Consider the following 16,714-nt stretch of genomic DNA (forward strand, 5'->3'; position numbering starts at 1 on the left):
CCAGTGCTTCAGTTCATAGAATCATCGAAATAGTTCCATTGTCGTATTGCTCTAACAGGAAGTTTTTCCTGATGTTCAGCTGGCATCTGGCTTCCTGTAACTCGAGCCTATTATTCCGTGTTCTGCATTCTGGGATGATGGAGAAGAGATGCTGGCCTTCCTCTCTGTGACAACCTTTCAAGGACTTGAAGAGCGCTATCATATCTCCCCTCTGTCTTCTCTTCTCAAGGCTAAACATGCCCAGTTCTTTCAGTCTCTCTTCATAGGGCTTAGTTTCCAGTCCCCTGATCATCTTCGTTGCCCTCCTCTGAACCCTCTCCAGCTTGTCTGCATCTTTCTTAAAGTGTGGTGCCCAGAACTGGACACAGTACACCAGATGAGGCCTAACCAGTGCTGAGTAGAGGGGAACTAGTACTTCCCGGGATTTGGAAGCTAGGCTTCTATTAATGCAGCCCAAAATAACATTTGCCTTTTTTGCCACCACATCACATTGTTGGCTCATCTTCAGCTTGTGATCGACAACAATTCCAAGATCCTTCTCGCTTGTAGTGTTGTTGAGCCACGTATCCCCAACTTGTAACTGTGCATTTGGTTTCTTTTTCCTAGGTGCAGAACTTGGCATTTATCCCTATTAAATGTCATTCTGTTGTTTTCTGCCCAGTGCTCCAGTCTATCAAGATTACTTTGAATTGTGTTTCTGTCTTCCAGGGTATTAGCTATCCTGCCCAGTTTTGTGTCATCTGCAAATTTGATCCGCATTCTCTGCACCTCCTCCTCCACGTCATTAATAAAAATGTTGAAGAGCACTGGGCCCAGGACTGAGCCCTGTGGTACCCCTCTCGTTGCCTCTCCCCAGTTTAAGAAGATCCTATTGATAAGCACTCTTTGAGTCCGATTCTGTAGCCAACTGTGGATCCACCTGACTGTTGTTTCATCTTGCCCACTTTTAGCTAGTTTGCTAATCAGGATATCATGGGGCACTTTGTCGAAAGCTTTGCTGAAGTCGAGGTATATGATGTCCACAGCATTCCCACAGCCCACAAGGGAGGTTACCTGATCAAAAAATGAGATCAGATTTGTCTGGCAGGATTTGTTCTTGCCAAATCCATGTTGGCTTCGAGTAATCTCTGCCTTGTTTTCAAGGTGCTTACAGATTGATTGCTTTATAATCTGCTCCAGAATTTTCCCAGGGATTGATGTCAGACTTATTGGTCTGTAGTTCCCAGGTTCCTCCTAGACAGGGGTTCTGAGAGTTCTTCTGCCAGTTCCTTTATTACTCTAGGATGCAGTTCATCTGGCCCTGGAGATTTGAACTCATTCAAAGTAATTAGGTGTTCCTTGACCATATGCCTATCGATCTCAAGCTGCAATCCTTCTCCTTCAGCCTGTACTTCGCCTTTGCCAGGGGGGGTCATAGACCCTGTTTTGGGAGAAGACTGAGCCAAAGTAGGAATTGAGCACCTCTGCCTTTTCTTTGTCATCTGTTATCATTTTACCATCTTTATTTAATAGCTGAACCACCATTTATTTCCTCTGTCTTTTACTATGCACATATCTGAAGAAAGCCTTGTTGTTGCTTTTAGCATCCCTCGCTAACCTCAGCTCATTCTCAGCTTTAGCCTTCCTGATGCCATCCCTGCAATTCTGTGTGACCTGCCTGTACTCTTCCTTTGTAGCTTGGCCTTCCTTCCACTTCCAATATGTGTGCTTTTTTGTTTTCAGGTCATCTCTAAGCTTTTGTGAAGCCACATTGGCTTCTCTGTTGTCTTCCGCCTTTTTTTCTTTTTGGAATTGTTTGTAATTGTGCCTTGAGAATTTCCTTTTTAAAAAACTCCCGCCCATCTCGGACTCCTTTTCTCATTAGAGTCGCTTGCCATAGGACCTTACTGATCATTGTTCTGAGTTTATTAAAATTGGCTTTCCTAAAATCTAGGGTACGCATTTGGCTACACTTGGCCTTTGCTTCCTTTAGAACCAAGAACTCAATTATAACATGGTCACTTTCCCCCAGAGTTCCCGTAACTGCTACTTTATCCACTAAGTCATCTCTGTTGGTTAGGATCAAGTCAAGGATAGCCGATCCTCTAGTTCCTTCTCTACTTTCTATAGGAGGAAGTTATCTGCAACAAAGTTAGGGTGGCTTCTCTGCATGCAGGCTTTCCCCAGCCAGGGAAAGCAAAGCAGCTTTGCAGCACATGGGGCTTCCCTGACTATGGAAAGCCAGCACACAACAAAACCAGGTCCAGACTGAAGCACTGGTTGTAGGGTCTCCTGCCAGTGCTTCAGCTGGGGGCCAAATGACACCGTCAGGCCTGTGAGTGCCTGCCCCACCCATCCCATTCTAGTTCCCCACCCCAATATAGGGGAAAGGTGATATACTGGAGGTTGTTAAGCAGGGGCCTGAGCTCAGTGATAGGGCGCCTACTCTGTAGGCAGAAGGTCCCAGTTCAAATCCCTGACATCGCCAGTTAAAAGGATCAGGTAACAGGCAATGGAAAGACCTCTCTCTCCTAAGATCCTGGACAGCTGCTGCCAGTCAGCGCAGACAATACTGGGCTAGAGAGACCAATAATCTGACCTGGTATAAGGCAGCTTCCTGTGTTTCTATGTCTAGAAGGAACATATGTCACAGATTTCATGAGTCCTAGATTTCTGTGTAGGAATTATGTAATGAATGAAGTGGCTCAGAGAATCAGACAGCTTGAGGGGTTCTCTTTATTTTAAATTGTGCAGGGTTTCAATGTAATCACTGCTATTTTCACAGGTGTCCTTTATTTTCCAAAAGTTGAGTCATAACCTGGTTCTTTGCTTCCACATAAACTGACCATGTGAATAAGCCTTGACATTTTCTGAATCAAAAATAAAAAAAGTTACTCAGAAGACATAATAAAGGAACAATGCAGAAAATAATGTTGCCAATTCTTCTCAATTTCAATATCATTTTGTTCTTAATTTGGGGGCAAATCTTGTATGGGCTGCTTAATGAACTCTCAGAACAAATGTTGCTTCAGTCCATCCCACTTTCTATATTGATGGTTATAGGGAACTATAAGATACCCAACTTTCAGTGAATTGGCTATAGTTGATCGTGGTTCCTTCATATGGCCTTTTCTTCCATCTCTGTGATTCAGATCAGCTTGATGGTAGTGTGACAGTCAAAAAATTACAAACTGGCAAACTCCTATATTTCGTACAAGTTCAGTACATACCAGTCTATCTTACATAAGGGTTATTCATTCAGGCATAACACCAATTCATTGTTCAACCTTAAATGAACAATCCTTGAGCCTTTACCCATGTGCTCTCCATCATAATCTTTACATTTATTTTCTGTTTGTCAGCAAACCATAGTTTTCAGCTGCATCCAAACATGACAAACTATGGTTTGCACAAACCACTTTGTCCAGAAACCAGAATTGTAAACCAAGATTATGAGATCACCCATAAGAACAAACATTTTATACAAGGAAAATCCATGTGTTGATAATAAGCTATATTACACATTTTAAGAACATAAGGAGAGCCCTGCTGAATCAGACCAAACGCCTAACTCGTCCAGCATTCTGTTCCCACAGTGGCCAGCCTATGAGAAACACACAACCAGGATATGAGTGCAATAGCACCCTTCCACTTATGTTCTCTAGCAACAGATATTCAGAGGCAAACTGCCTCTGATACTGCAGGTAATATATAGCCATCATGACTACATCTTGTGTTAGCGAATTCCATAGTTTGACTATGTGCTGTGTAAAGACGTACTTCTTCTAATCTGTCCTGAATCTTCCACCATTCAGTTTCATTGGATGAGTCATAATATTATAAGAGAGGGAGAAAAGTGTCTCCCTATCCACTTTCTCCACATCATGCATAATTCTATACACCTGTATCATACCCCCCTCTGCTTAGGGTGCAGTCCTATGAAGATAGTTGCCAGCCTTTGAACTCGGAGGCTGGCGACTATCCAATGCAGGGCAGCCGGAGCATGGAGGGGGTCCTCTCCTCCGTGCTTCAGCCACCCTGCATTTTCAGCTAGATGCGCAATTTCGTGCATCTAGCTGTGGACTTCAGAGCAGGGGAGGACACGTGGTATATAGGGAGCCTTGTAAAGAGGCTTCCGCGGTCTCCTTCCCTCCCTACCCCTGGGACGCCTCCTTTTTGCCCTCTCCACGGTCTGTTTCTGAGTGCAGGGACAGGGAAGAACCGCTCCAGCTATGAGGGGGAGGGAGCAGGGAGCATGGTTTCTGGGAACCCTGCTCAGAACCAGGGTTCAAGCCTTGATTCCCATAAACCGAAAAATCCTATGGCTGTCTAGACAGTGTCTAGTGGCCATAGGATTGTTCCCTCCCTCACCTTTTTTCTAACATAAAGGTCCTCAAAACCTTGCAGCTTTTCCTCATACATGGGTTGCTGCAACCCCTTGATCATTTTGGTTGCCCTTTTTGCAGCTCCTCAACTCTACAATATCCATTTTGAGGTGCACTAGTAAGAACTGTGCATAATATTCCAAGTATCTATTTGTACAAAAGTGCTATAATATTGTCAGTTTTCTTCTCAGTTCCTACCCTACTCAGTTCCTACCCTCAGTTCCTATCCCCAACATAGAATTTGCCTTTTTTCACAGCATCAGTTTATGCTTGCTTACACTGAAACCCATTTGCCATTTTAATGCTCATTTCTCCAGTTTGGAGAAATCCTTTTGGAGCTCTTCACTCTCCCTTTTTGTTTTAAGCAACCTAAATAATTTGGTGTCGTCAGCAAACTTGGCCACCTCAGCACTCACCTCTAACTCTAAATCATTTATGAACAAATTAAAAAGCACTGCTCCCAATAGCGATTTTTGGGGGATACCAATGTTTGCATCCCTCCATTATGAGAACTATCAATTTCTTCCTACTGTCTCTGCTTTCTGTACTTTAACCAGTTAGCAATCCATAAGAGAGTCTCTCCTCTTATCCCATAACTGCTGAGTTTGCTTAGGAAAGATGTTTGTTTACTTGGATTTTCGAAAGGCTTTTGAGAATATCTGCTGGTTCATCACCTCTGCCTACATGCTTGTTGACACTATGAGTTCAACAACTCTAAAATCTAAAAGAACTCTAACATTCAAAGGTTTTCTCCTAGAAATGTTGACCTTAAAAATTGTTAGCATTTCAGATCTATGTATTGAAGATAAATAGTTTGTGAAGACAATTCTAATTTTTTTAAAAATACTATTTATTTCAGAACATTGAGTACATGTTTGGCATTGTTGGTATTCCTGTGATAGAAGTCGCAGTCGCTGCTCAAGCAAGTGGAATTAAATATATAGGAATGCGCAATGAACAAGCTGTAAGTATCTTTGCTTTGCCGCTTATCTGCTGGGCAAATGATTATCCTTCCTGTTTGCTCAGTAACAATTCTATCCTAAAACTTCATTTTACTCACAGATGACTTGACTCCCTACAGATCAAATGCCGTCTTTCACACATTGCCTCAAAATTGTCACTGAGACCAACAGCACAGATCTAGCCTTCTTGATTTTTTAAAATGAATTCTAAGCAGCTATTTTGTAACCAAGAAGCTGGCAATGTCTCCAAAAGCCTTATGGGTACCACCTTCTGAATTTGAGGCATGACATGCAGGCTGTTGATTCAGCAATCTTGCATTTAGCTAAACCCTAGCAAGGTGTCTGTTAGTATGAAAAGCTGCATTTGCTTTCTGCTGTAGAAACCAATAGCAAATGGAGTTGAAGTGGGGGCAAAACCTTAATATCTGTAACTCTGTTTGGTGGGAGGGGAGAAGGAAACATGATGGAAAGATTTTCATTGTGAGAAGCTGACTTTTTGCCACATTCAGCTTGTTCTTTAAGGCAGCCTTCCCCCATCACGACCATGCTTGGCTAGGCATGATGGATGGATGCCCTCCAACACCTCTGGAGGGCACCAGGTCAGGGAAAGCTGTTAAGGTATCCATGTGCAGACATGGTGAAATCTGTTTGAGCCGGCCATGCTACCTCATAGCAGTTGAGTAGCCCTAAGACACGGGTGGGCAACTTATGGCTCTCCAGATGTTTTGGCCTACCATGACCCCTCACCGTTGGCTATGTTGGTTAGGGATGATGGAGGTTGCAGGCCAAAGCATCTGGAGGGCCCCAAGTTGCCCACCCCTAATCTAAGAGGTCAGCATTAGCAGCACTTAATAAAAGTATGTTATCTAGCTCACATGAACAACTCTTGGCATTGGGTTGTGTAGTTTTGCATGAACATGGCCCCAGGTTTGATTTTCAGTTGAGGCACCTCTAATGTTGGAGCAGCAGGTTACTTTTTCCTGAGGCCCTAGCGAAAAGAATTCAACATCCACAAATGACTCAATATAAGGTTATCCTCCGTAATCAGAAAATAAGAACCGAACACATGTAGTCTTTCCCCAATATTTTTGTTTGAAAAATGCAGTTGTGGAAGTTGCAGTGTGCAACCAAAACCAGCATGGGAGGGATGTTTCTTAACCCTTTACCCTTCTTAACCCTTCTTTCCTCCTTTGTGGTATTCTGCGAAAATCTGTCCAGTGGAAGAAAATAATGTCATATATAATTTGGCCCTAAAACTTTTTTTCCCTGAAGTTTTTGCCTGAAGTTGAAAAAAAATTCCTGTGTAATTGTCATATCTGTGTCCAGTTACAAAAGTCTAAATAAAAATCATGAACACATCACTTCACCTTTGAAATCAAAGGCAGCTCTGACAGGGTTGCATGTACCTGCAAAGTTTTGTGTGCTACTTTAGCCTGTCACTTCATTTGATAATGTGCTGTTGCCATGGCACCCTGCTTGTGAGGTACAAAGAGACTTGCTAATGAAACGCCCACTCTGGATATCTTTAAACATTTGTACGTTGCCATGTGTTTTTTTTTTCAGAAGGAGAATGGAAACACATGTCACATTAAATTGCCTTCTGGTTTTTGAGTAGTAATCGTTTTCTCTCCTCTTTTGTTCATCAAAGATTTTATGTAAAAACTGCATTCTCACCCATCATGTTATTCTAAATAGGTACCTCAAGATTTTACTCCTACGCTGAGTGCCATGTTGACTATTCACATCTATGCTTTCTGGACTTACCATTCTAGCAATTTAACCATTCCTGCTCTTGTCCTTGTTTGTTAACTATATCTGTATCACACTAGGGGGAAAACTGTAGATTTTTTGATATGTAAGACATTTTGGGGGGAGTAAATTCTATTTTATCCTTCTCCCCAAATCATTATTTTATTTTATTTTATTTATAGTACTTTTATACTGCTTAATATATTAAAATCTCTAAGCAGTTCACATTAAAATACAACATAACAATACAGAAACAAGATAAAAATAATACATAATTAAAAGCATTAAGAACATTAAGAACATTAAGAACATTTAAAAACTTTACATCATCATAACAATAAAACAGGGTGGTCCCTCACAGGTCAGGGAAAGCCTGTGTGAATGGGTGTATTTTCAAGAGGCATTTAAAGCTTGCCACCATTTCTGCATCTCAAATCACATGTGGGAGAGTGTTCCAAAGGGTGGGTGCCACCACTGAGAAGGCCTGCTTACGCATTGCTACTTGATGATATTCCATTTGCCACAAAGTGACCAATAAGGCCTCCTCAGAAGATCTTGGTGATCAACTGAGTATATATTAGAGAAGACAGTCAGCTCGGTATCCTGGTCCCAAGTCGTTTAAGGCTTTGTATGTCAACAAAAAAACATTTTAACCTATTTGAATGAATATGCTTTAAATGTTGTCAGCTCTTATATCAATTGTGATATTGTTTGTAAAATGCATAGATTCTTGTAGTAGAATAGGAGATATCCAGCTCAGCACCAGTGACTCTGCCTCACAGCATTGCTAAATTAGCTCTCCATCCTAGCTCTCCCTACAGGAGCCTAGCCTAACAGAAATTCTAGGCCCCCGAGGTTACAAAAAGGAAGCTTACAATTACAAGGGCATATAGAGACTCCATGACAAATGGTACTTCAGCTAGTAGTTTCTGATGGGACAGAGGACAACTGTACTCCTTTTTGAATAGATTGCATAGAAATAATGGAGAGTTTTTTTAAAGCCTAAAAGCATCTTAAATAATTTAAGATGCAATCCTATGCATGTATAGACAGAAAAAAGTCCTACAACTCCCAGCCTTTTCCTGTCTAAACATGCAAAAGATTGCTTCCTTAGAGAATTACACCAGTCAGTTTTCAATGCAGTCTTTCCCACCGCTTAAGTGTGGCAATATCGTTAGCAGTGATAAATAACTCTGCAGCGCTTGCGTAAATGTAGCCAGGTTATAAATGGAAGAACAATTATTTGTCATTATAGCTTAAAATTCCAAGAGTTGAACTGCATCCTTGATGCAACAACTGATGCTGAGGCAGAGCAAGAGTGTGAGAAAGAGAGATTGTTAACACTCCCTATACACCCAGTTCATGTTTTGACTTGTTTTCGTAACCTGCCTTTTGTTCCTCTGACCTGGGTCACAATCTGATATGTATATTTAATTATTCAGTACATAGTCTTTGATTATGCCGAATTTGAACTACTTGTAGAACAGCATGCAAACAAAATAGGAGAGCTGAATATGTAGTAACAAAAAATCTCATTGAGTTCATCTGTTGCCATTATTGGTTGTCTTTAAAACCCTTGTAGAACAAGGGTAATGCTAAAGAAAGAAGTTGTTTGTGTAATATTTTCTGGACCAGGTTGGAGAAGGTTGCCACGTATTCCAGGTTTACCTCAGTTAACAATCTAGAACAGCCTTTCCCAACCTGGCACCATCCAGATGTGTTGGACTACAAGCCCCAACATCTCCAGCCAGCATAGGAGTTGTGGTCCAACACATCTGGAGGACCCCAGGTTGGGGAAGGCTAATCTAGGCTGAGAAACTGCCCACTGGAATCCAAGTAGTACAGGTTTACCTCAACAGTGCTGACTTAAGCAGTTTCTGTAATGCTGTTTCCTCTTTTGCTTAATTTCCTTATCTTTTTTTCACCAATGCCACCTGGTGATATGTGGAAAAATATTCTTACAAGTAGTCCAAAGTAGCCATCCATAATTATGGTTGAACAAAATGTATGAAGATTTCCATTTACTGTACTTTCATAACACGTGTTCAAGCAATGCAAGGACTTGTCCTATCCAAATCCAGAGTACTAGTTTCTGCAAAAGGGAGACCTGCTTTCAGAGGGTCTGTTTCTGCTGTGCCTTGTACCACACCTGTGCGGAGGTTGTTGATATCAGTTAAATCACTCAAGTGGATCTGGCCAGCCACTCCATTTCTTTCACGGACTGCCCAGGACCAGCAGTACTGTCAGAGTTTTGTTTTCTAAAATTAAGCTATCGTAGGTTATAAATGTGCCAGTTAGTATCCTAAGTGTCCTTGCATCATGCAGCACAATTGCACATCAAACATTTTTGTTTGCTTTGCTAAACTTGCTTTGCTGTTTATATCTCCTCTCTCTTCTTTATCAATGCTTATAGCCATGGTGGGCCCATAGAATAAGGAATGCAAAGCAGGTCAGGTGATATCATTTACTGGACTGATTTCTGTTGATGTAGAACTGTGGCTTTCAAACCATGAAATTCAGGGTTCTCTGGAACACATGTAGCTCATAAGGGGGTTCTCATTAATGGCGGACAACCTTCCTTGAAAGACTGCTTGCTCAGCACTTCTGATCTTCATGTGTAATAATGCACAACTGCAGAGGAGCATTGGTTTAGTTCTAGGCTGTACTCTCAGTTATAAAAGGAGGCGGGAGACAAAGAGGCCTACTTAGCACCTCATGTGAACTATGCTTCAGCACAGGGGTGCTGGATCTCTTCCAGCCTGAGGGCCAAATCCCATTTTGGAGAAGCTGTTGGGGGCTGTATTCCAGTGGTGGGCGGGGCCAAAAGCAAAAGGGGTGAGGCCAAAACATCTCAAATACCGATTTTAGCGTAAAGCACTTACTGCCATTAACTAAGCCTTGGAAGAGCCATTCTGACCTTTTAGAAGGGGATAAAACTGGATAGGAGCCTGGAAGCCACCAAACTATTGGTGGTTGGGGGAAAGGGAGTGGGGCCAGGGCAAGGGGGCATGGCCTTCTGGAGGACTCCGGAGGGCAGGATTGGGATCCCAGATGGGCCTGAGATTCTGACCTCTGCTCTAATAAGTCCCAGAAACGGGTTTCCACTGACCCTGGCCTTCTGTCAAGGTCTTGCCTTGATGCCACATAAGCTTGGGGGGAGGGCTTGGAGGTTGGGTTGTGACATGTCCCTATTACACTGCGCCTCAGAGAGACATCAAGAACAGCTCCACCCTTCTCCAGGCTCGAGAGATGGATAGGAGCTCTCACCAGAATAAAGAATTGCACTTGCCAGTGGTGAGCTCACAGGCTTGCTTGTGGGCCCTTTGACCATAATGCTTTGCAGCATACAAAGCACCTTGTCAGACACCTGTGAAAGTGTTCCCTGAAAGTAGGACACTTGAAAACTAGTGTGGGAACTTTACTGCTCTTAGGCTGCAATACTATAGTCACTTACCTGAGAGTAAGTCCCGTTGAACTCAGTGGGGCTTACTTCTGAGTAGGCATGTATGTATGGGATTGCACTGTTGAACTTGCATGCTATGACACCAGTATAATTTGAGCTAGTAATACAGCCTTCTCCAACTTACTGCCCTCCAGATGTGTTGGACTACAAGTCCCATCATCCTCCAGCCAGCTTAGCCATTGGGGAAGGCTGCAGTAATAGATAATACCTTGCATCTTTCTCCCTCTTCCTTTTAATTAACACACAGGACTGTTGCCTGTAAAGCAGGAAATATTTTCTGTATGGAATCCTGTTGGCCTGAGCACAGTGTCCATCCCAGTGCCTAGTTTCTGTGTATGGAGAATAGCCCATTCACTTCAGTGGAGCTCTATCTATAGGAAGTCCTTTTGTCTACAAGGTGGGGGTATCTAAGACTAACATTTTGTTACAGCTACATAAATCCCATTCAGCTGCTTATTAATAAATATTTATTTCATTTTCAACAGGCCTCTTATGCAGCCTCTGCTATTGGGTATCTGACAGGCAGGTAAGATGCATGCTTCAGAGCCAATAGTTGGCTGAGGAGCAAAAGAAATCTGTGTTCTGTCTTTATTATAATAACTATTATTATTAATGAAGGGCCCATTATTTCCGGCTCCCTTAAACAGCTGAGGACCCGGTTCCCTGGGGAGTGACTGGCATCCAGCCATTGGCTGCCCCTCTAGGAAGCCTGGACTTAAGGGAAGCCAACATGGGTGGTGGCATCCCCAAAGGGGGGGTCACCCCTTTGGGGGAGCCACTTCGGGATGCAGCAAGGGCAAGGGCCATATCCCTTGGTTTTTCTCTCTCCTCTCTGTTTTTCCCTTCTTTCTCTTCCCCTTGTGAGGAATGAAGAGGGGATTTGGGGGGTTGTTTGGGAGCGGGGGCTTTGAATGTGTTTTGTTTGCTTTTCCAGCTAGGCTCCTTATTATTTTATGGGTTAAATATTGACGTTGAGAGGGAAGTGATTTTATACCCTAGGGTGAGTGTCTGCTGGTATTGAATTGTGCCCCGCCCCAGGTGAGAGATGGGAGGGGAGTGTTAGGTGTGCATTCCAGGTGAGAGATGGGATGTTGGACTTGACTGTGCTTTATTCTGCTGAATGCCCCTGCACTTGATGTCTTTTCTGAGACAAAGTCAGCATTATGTGTATAGGGGAGGCAATCACAGTGGTGGGAGGCATGGGGAGATACGGTGCTGGCAGAGCAAAAACCCATTGGAGAAGGGAGGGCAGATATCTTCCACCTATCCAGCCCTCTGGTTGCCGTGTCAGCCCAGGTACCTTGGGGAGCGGGCCAAGTCACCTGCAGAATCTTTGCCTGCTCCTTTGCAATGCCAGGTCAGTCTGGAATAAGATCAAAACCATCCATGATTTAATCTTGGATGAAAAGGCTGACCTGGTATGCATCACGGAGACTTGGCTGGGGGAGATAAGCAGGCCTGTATGGACACAGCTTCTCCCAGTTGGGTACTCCGTGGTAGATCAGGTAAGGAGAAGGAAATGAGGAGGCGGCATAGCAGTGGTCCACAAAGATAACATCTCCTGACCAGACTCACTGTGAAGGAACTGGCTCACATCGAGTGTGTATTCCTCAGCCTCAGGACTTGGGACAGATTGGGGATTCTGTTAGTGTACCGGCCACCCCACTGCCTAACAGAGTCCCTAATTGAGCTCACAGAGCTGGTCTCAGAGCTGGTGTTGGAGTTGCCCAGGCTTTTAGTCCAGCTTGCCAGGTGCAGCTCAGGAGTTCATGGTGACCGTGATAGCCATGGGCCTGTCCCAGGTAGTCAAGGGGCCGACACATGAACCTGGTTACATGCTCCAATTAGGAGAATGATCTGTGGGTGGAGGTTTTATCTGTCTCCACATTGTCATGGATGGATCATTGTCTGGTCAGGGCTGGTATCATGACTACTACCCACCTCCACAGGGGTGGAGGACCAATTTAGATGGTCCATCCCTGAAGGCTGATGGATCCATTGTGATTCCAAAATGCCTTGGGGGTTTCTTGGACTTGGTTTCTTTAGAGTCCCTGGGCTCTATGTGAAATGAAGATCTGACCAGGGTTATTGAAACAGTCACTCCTAGACATCATCTCTTATCCACTTCCAAACAAGCTCCATGATTTACAGAATGGCTGAGGGAGCTGAAGCAGCAAGGACGACAATTAGAGTACTGATGGCAGAAAACTCAACTTGAATCCGACAAGACAAGTCATAGGGTTCATTTGAAGACCTATGAGGTGGCGATATGTGCAGCAAAGAGAGTTTTCTACTCTACATGTATCATGTCCACAAACTGACACCCAGCTGAGCTGTTCAAGGTGGCTAGGGAGCTGAGTCAGCCCCCCCCCCCCCGGCCCCTGAATCTAGTCTTAGAGCCTTCAGTAGCTTGTTGTGATGCCTTTAATGAGTTTTTAAAATATCTCGGATACAAGCCAACTTGGATGCTGTCATGGGGACAGAAACCAGCAACTCTGCTTGCATGATTAAACTGGATCATTTTCAGCTTGTGACTCCTGATGATGTGGACAAGCTGCTTGGTTTGGTCAAAAGGACAACTTGCCCTCTCGATCCCTGCCCATCCTGGCTTGTCGTCCAAGCAATGGTAAAGCAATTTTTGCTGAATATTATTAATGCCTCCCTAAGGGAAGGTAATTTTCCATCGTGTCTGAAAGAAGCAAATGTTAGACCGTGTCTGAAGAAGCCTTCCTTTGACCACCTAGGCTTCAATAATTATAGGCCAGTAAGTAATTTACCATTTGGGGACAAGGTAATCGAGAAGGCGGTGTCCATTCAACTCCAAGCAGTCTTGGATGAAACTGATTACCTTGGATGAAACTGATTATCTGGACCCATTTCAAACCGGCTTCAGAGCAGGATACGGAGTTGAGACTGCCATGGTCACCTTGGTGGATGATCTTCGCCTGGGAATTGATAGGGAGAATGCATCCCTGTTGATTCTTTTGGATATCTCAGCGGCATTCGATACCATCAACCATCGTATCCTTCTGGATCGCCTGAGGGAGTTGGGGGTTGGGGGCACTGCTCTGCAGTGGTTCTGCTCTTTTCTCTCAGGACAGTTCCAGATGGTGTCTCTTGGGGATAGTTGTTCCTCAAAAAAGGAACTATTATGTGGAGCCCCTCAGGGCTCTGTTCTATTCCCAATGCTGTTCAATATCTACATGAAATCGCTGGGAGAGATCACCTGGGAGGTTTGGGGCTGAGTGTTATCAGTATGCTGATGACACCCAAATCTGTTTCTCCTTAACATCTTTATCCAAGGAAGGTTGTTGTTGTTCAGTCGTTCAGTCGTGTCCGACTCTTTGTGACCCCATGGACCATAGCACGCCAGGCCTTCCTGTCCTGCGCTCTCTCCCGGAGTGTGCTCAAGTTCATATTCATTGCATCGGTGATGCTATCTAGCCATCTCATCCTCTGCCTTCCCCTTCTCCTTTTGCCCTCAGTCTTTCCCAGCATCAGGGTCTTTTCCAGAGAGTTTTCTCTTCGCAATCCAAGGAAGGTATAACTGTCTAAATGACTGCCTGAAGTCGGTAATGGGTTGGATTATAGGGAGATGAGGGAGAACAAGCTGAAGATGAATTCAGGCAAGACAGAGGTGGTCATCGTGAAGGGTCCTAATTCAGATATTGAGGTATGTCAACCAGTTCTGGATGGGGTTGCACTCCCCCTGAAGGAGCAAGTTCGTAGTTTGGGTGTGCTTCTTGACCCAACCCTTCCGCTGGCACTCCAGGTGGAGGCAACGGTGAGAAGTGCCTGTTATCAACTTTGGCTGTTATGCCAGCTATGCCCAATCCTTGAACATAAGGACCTGGTAATGGTGGTGCACGCACTGGTGACCTCTAGGCTTGATTTCTGCAATGCGCTGTACTTGGGGCTGCCTTTATATTTAGTTCGGAAACTTCAACTAGTACAAAATATGGCAGACAGGCTGGGGTCTGGGACATCCCGTGGAGACCATATTACACTGGTTTTAAAATCTTTACACTGGCTCCCAATTTGTTTCTGAGCAAAATATAAAGTGCTGGTTCTCACCTTTAAAGCTTTACATGGTCTAGGTCCAAAAAATAAAAATAGGGGTAAAAATCCTTCAAATCAATAAATAAAAATGTGTCCCCTGCCTCTCGTCTTCCAAATTAATTCTTCAACATGACATTATGTAACAGTGTTTGCACATGATGCACCTGGAATTATTTGGGGTTTCTTCCCCTTAATTTATGTTTCTATTGCATACATTTTATATGCTTTGTTTGTTTGTTTGTTTGTTTTCATCTCTAGGCCTGGTGTTTGCCTTGTAGTTTCTGGTCCTGGTCTTGTACATGCTCTAGCTGGAATGGCAAATGCAAACGTGAATTGCTGGTAATGAACCTATTGTTTTCTCGTAACAATTCTGAATATTGACCTAAGTTACATAGGTCATTTGTCATGAAAATCAGATACACTGTCATACTTTTCATTTTTCATTTTCCTTTTTCTGTTTTCAGTTTTCAGTCTTCGTTCAGTTTTAGGTAGATGGGCCTTTGGGCTAGGACAGGATACAAATATTGACTTATCCATAGACTTCAGGTTTTTCATGCTATGTTCAAGTTCATTGCCATAAAGGAAAAGAGCTCTGCACAGTAGGAAATCTACCAGCTGAGTCACATCAGCTATGTTTTTTCATGTAACTTGGTTTTAAGCACCACCTTATCCTCTGAATTCAGTGCCCATTAAGGACATGATAATGCTATTGGTATCATATGATCTGATGGGGTAAGAGACATCCAGTTTATCTGATCTTAAAGAGGAAGGTGAAAACCCCTAATTTTTAAACCAATTCAATATTTATTCACTGATATCACCTAATTGTGCTTTTATTTTAAAACGTATCTATCCTGCCTCTGTTTTAGCGAATCTTGAACAGTGGTGTTATGGTAATTAAAATAAATCTGTATGAGTCTTGCTATCTCCTTCTCCTGTTTGAATTGATGGAATTTGCCAAGGACAAATTATGAGACACTTAGTAAGACTGGGCCCAGAATGATAATGGTCCTGATTCATAGTTCCTCCTACACAGCAGTACTTACTGAGGTAATTAGCTTTGACAGTGCTATTGGCCTGTTCAAAAAGGGAGGCCTAAATTCAGCTTGCACACACACCCAGCCAATGAGTGCTGTCAAAACTGACCATTTCTGAGGGGATGCCTAGACCCAACCAGCATGGACCACTGCATAGGCAGCCCTGGGTGCTAGAGACGGGAGTTTTACCCACTTTTGCTTGCACATATTGCCCTTTCAGGATCAGGGTGAAAATATGTTCAGCACCTTGATTTTAGGAAATGAAACTTGTGGTGTTCTTTTCCTTCAGGCCTTTGATTGTTATTGGAGGTTCCTCTGACAGAAATCAGGAAACAATGGGAGCCTTCCAAGAATTTCCACAGGTACACAGCTATGCCATTCCTTTCCCATTAACGTTTTGGGGTAATACTTTAGGACAGGGTACACAACTGTGTTCTCACATGCCCACCACCATATGAAGTTTGGCTGGTGAGTACAAGAGACAGATCCTTCTTGGTGGTGGCCCCACACCTCTGGAATCAACTTCCATCAAGGGTTTGTCAGGCCTGTTCTTTGCAGGTCTTCAGGAAAGCTCTGAAGACTCACCTGTTTTTGCTGGCCTTCCCATAGTCTCTTGGGCTGCTGGTTTTTAATGGTAAAATCTTTTTTTATTGACTTTTTTAATTGATACTCACTGTTTTTATGGAATTTTTATTGAATATGTATTTATTGAATTTTTATTGTACCTCTTCTATATGGTATGCTGCCTCTATTAAAGGCAGCCTAGAAATACATTTAAATAAATGAAATAGTTACGATATCTATTAGTCACAGATAGAACCTCCATGTTCAGAGGCAGTGTGCCACTGAATATTATTTGCTGTGGAGCAAAAGCAGGAGAGAGCAGTTGCTTTCATGCCCGGATGGTGGGCTTCCCAAAGGCATGTCTTTGGCCGCTGTGGGAAGCATGATGCTGGCCAGATGGATGTCTGGGCTGATCCAGCAGCAGAGCTCTCCTCCCTTGTAAACTCACCCTATGACTATTTAGAGAAAAGAGGGAGAAACGTGGTTTTTAGTGGGGTTGTTTCTTTGCTTGATTCC

At 43.4% G+C, this 16,714-nt stretch overlaps 1 protein-coding gene across 6 annotated transcripts in view; it reads left to right on the forward strand.

Moving 5' to 3' along the window:
* Positions 1-16,714, forward strand: part of HACL1 (2-hydroxyacyl-CoA lyase 1) — a 37,426-nt gene that overhangs the window by 1,431 nt on the left and 19,281 nt on the right. For 5 of the 6 annotated variants that reach the window (XM_084858449.1, XM_084858452.1, XM_084858453.1 and 2 more), the window contains exons 2-5: positions 5,224-5,328; positions 11,024-11,064; positions 14,856-14,936; positions 15,924-15,996. In XM_084858449.1, coding sequence (XP_084714575.1) covers positions 5,224-5,328; positions 11,024-11,064; positions 14,856-14,936; positions 15,924-15,996 — 300 coding nt within the window. The remainder of the gene's footprint in view (positions 1-5,223; positions 5,329-11,023; positions 11,065-14,855; positions 14,937-15,923; positions 15,997-16,714) is intronic. The other variant, XM_084858455.1, reaches the window with a different exon arrangement.

The sequence above is a fragment of the Heloderma suspectum genome, chromosome 5 (genome assembly GCF_057233095.1).
Source record: "Heloderma suspectum isolate Gila_16-S chromosome 5, 16-S_ref, whole genome shotgun sequence".
Taxonomy (NCBI): Eukaryota; Metazoa; Chordata; class Lepidosauria; order Squamata; family Helodermatidae; genus Heloderma; species Heloderma suspectum.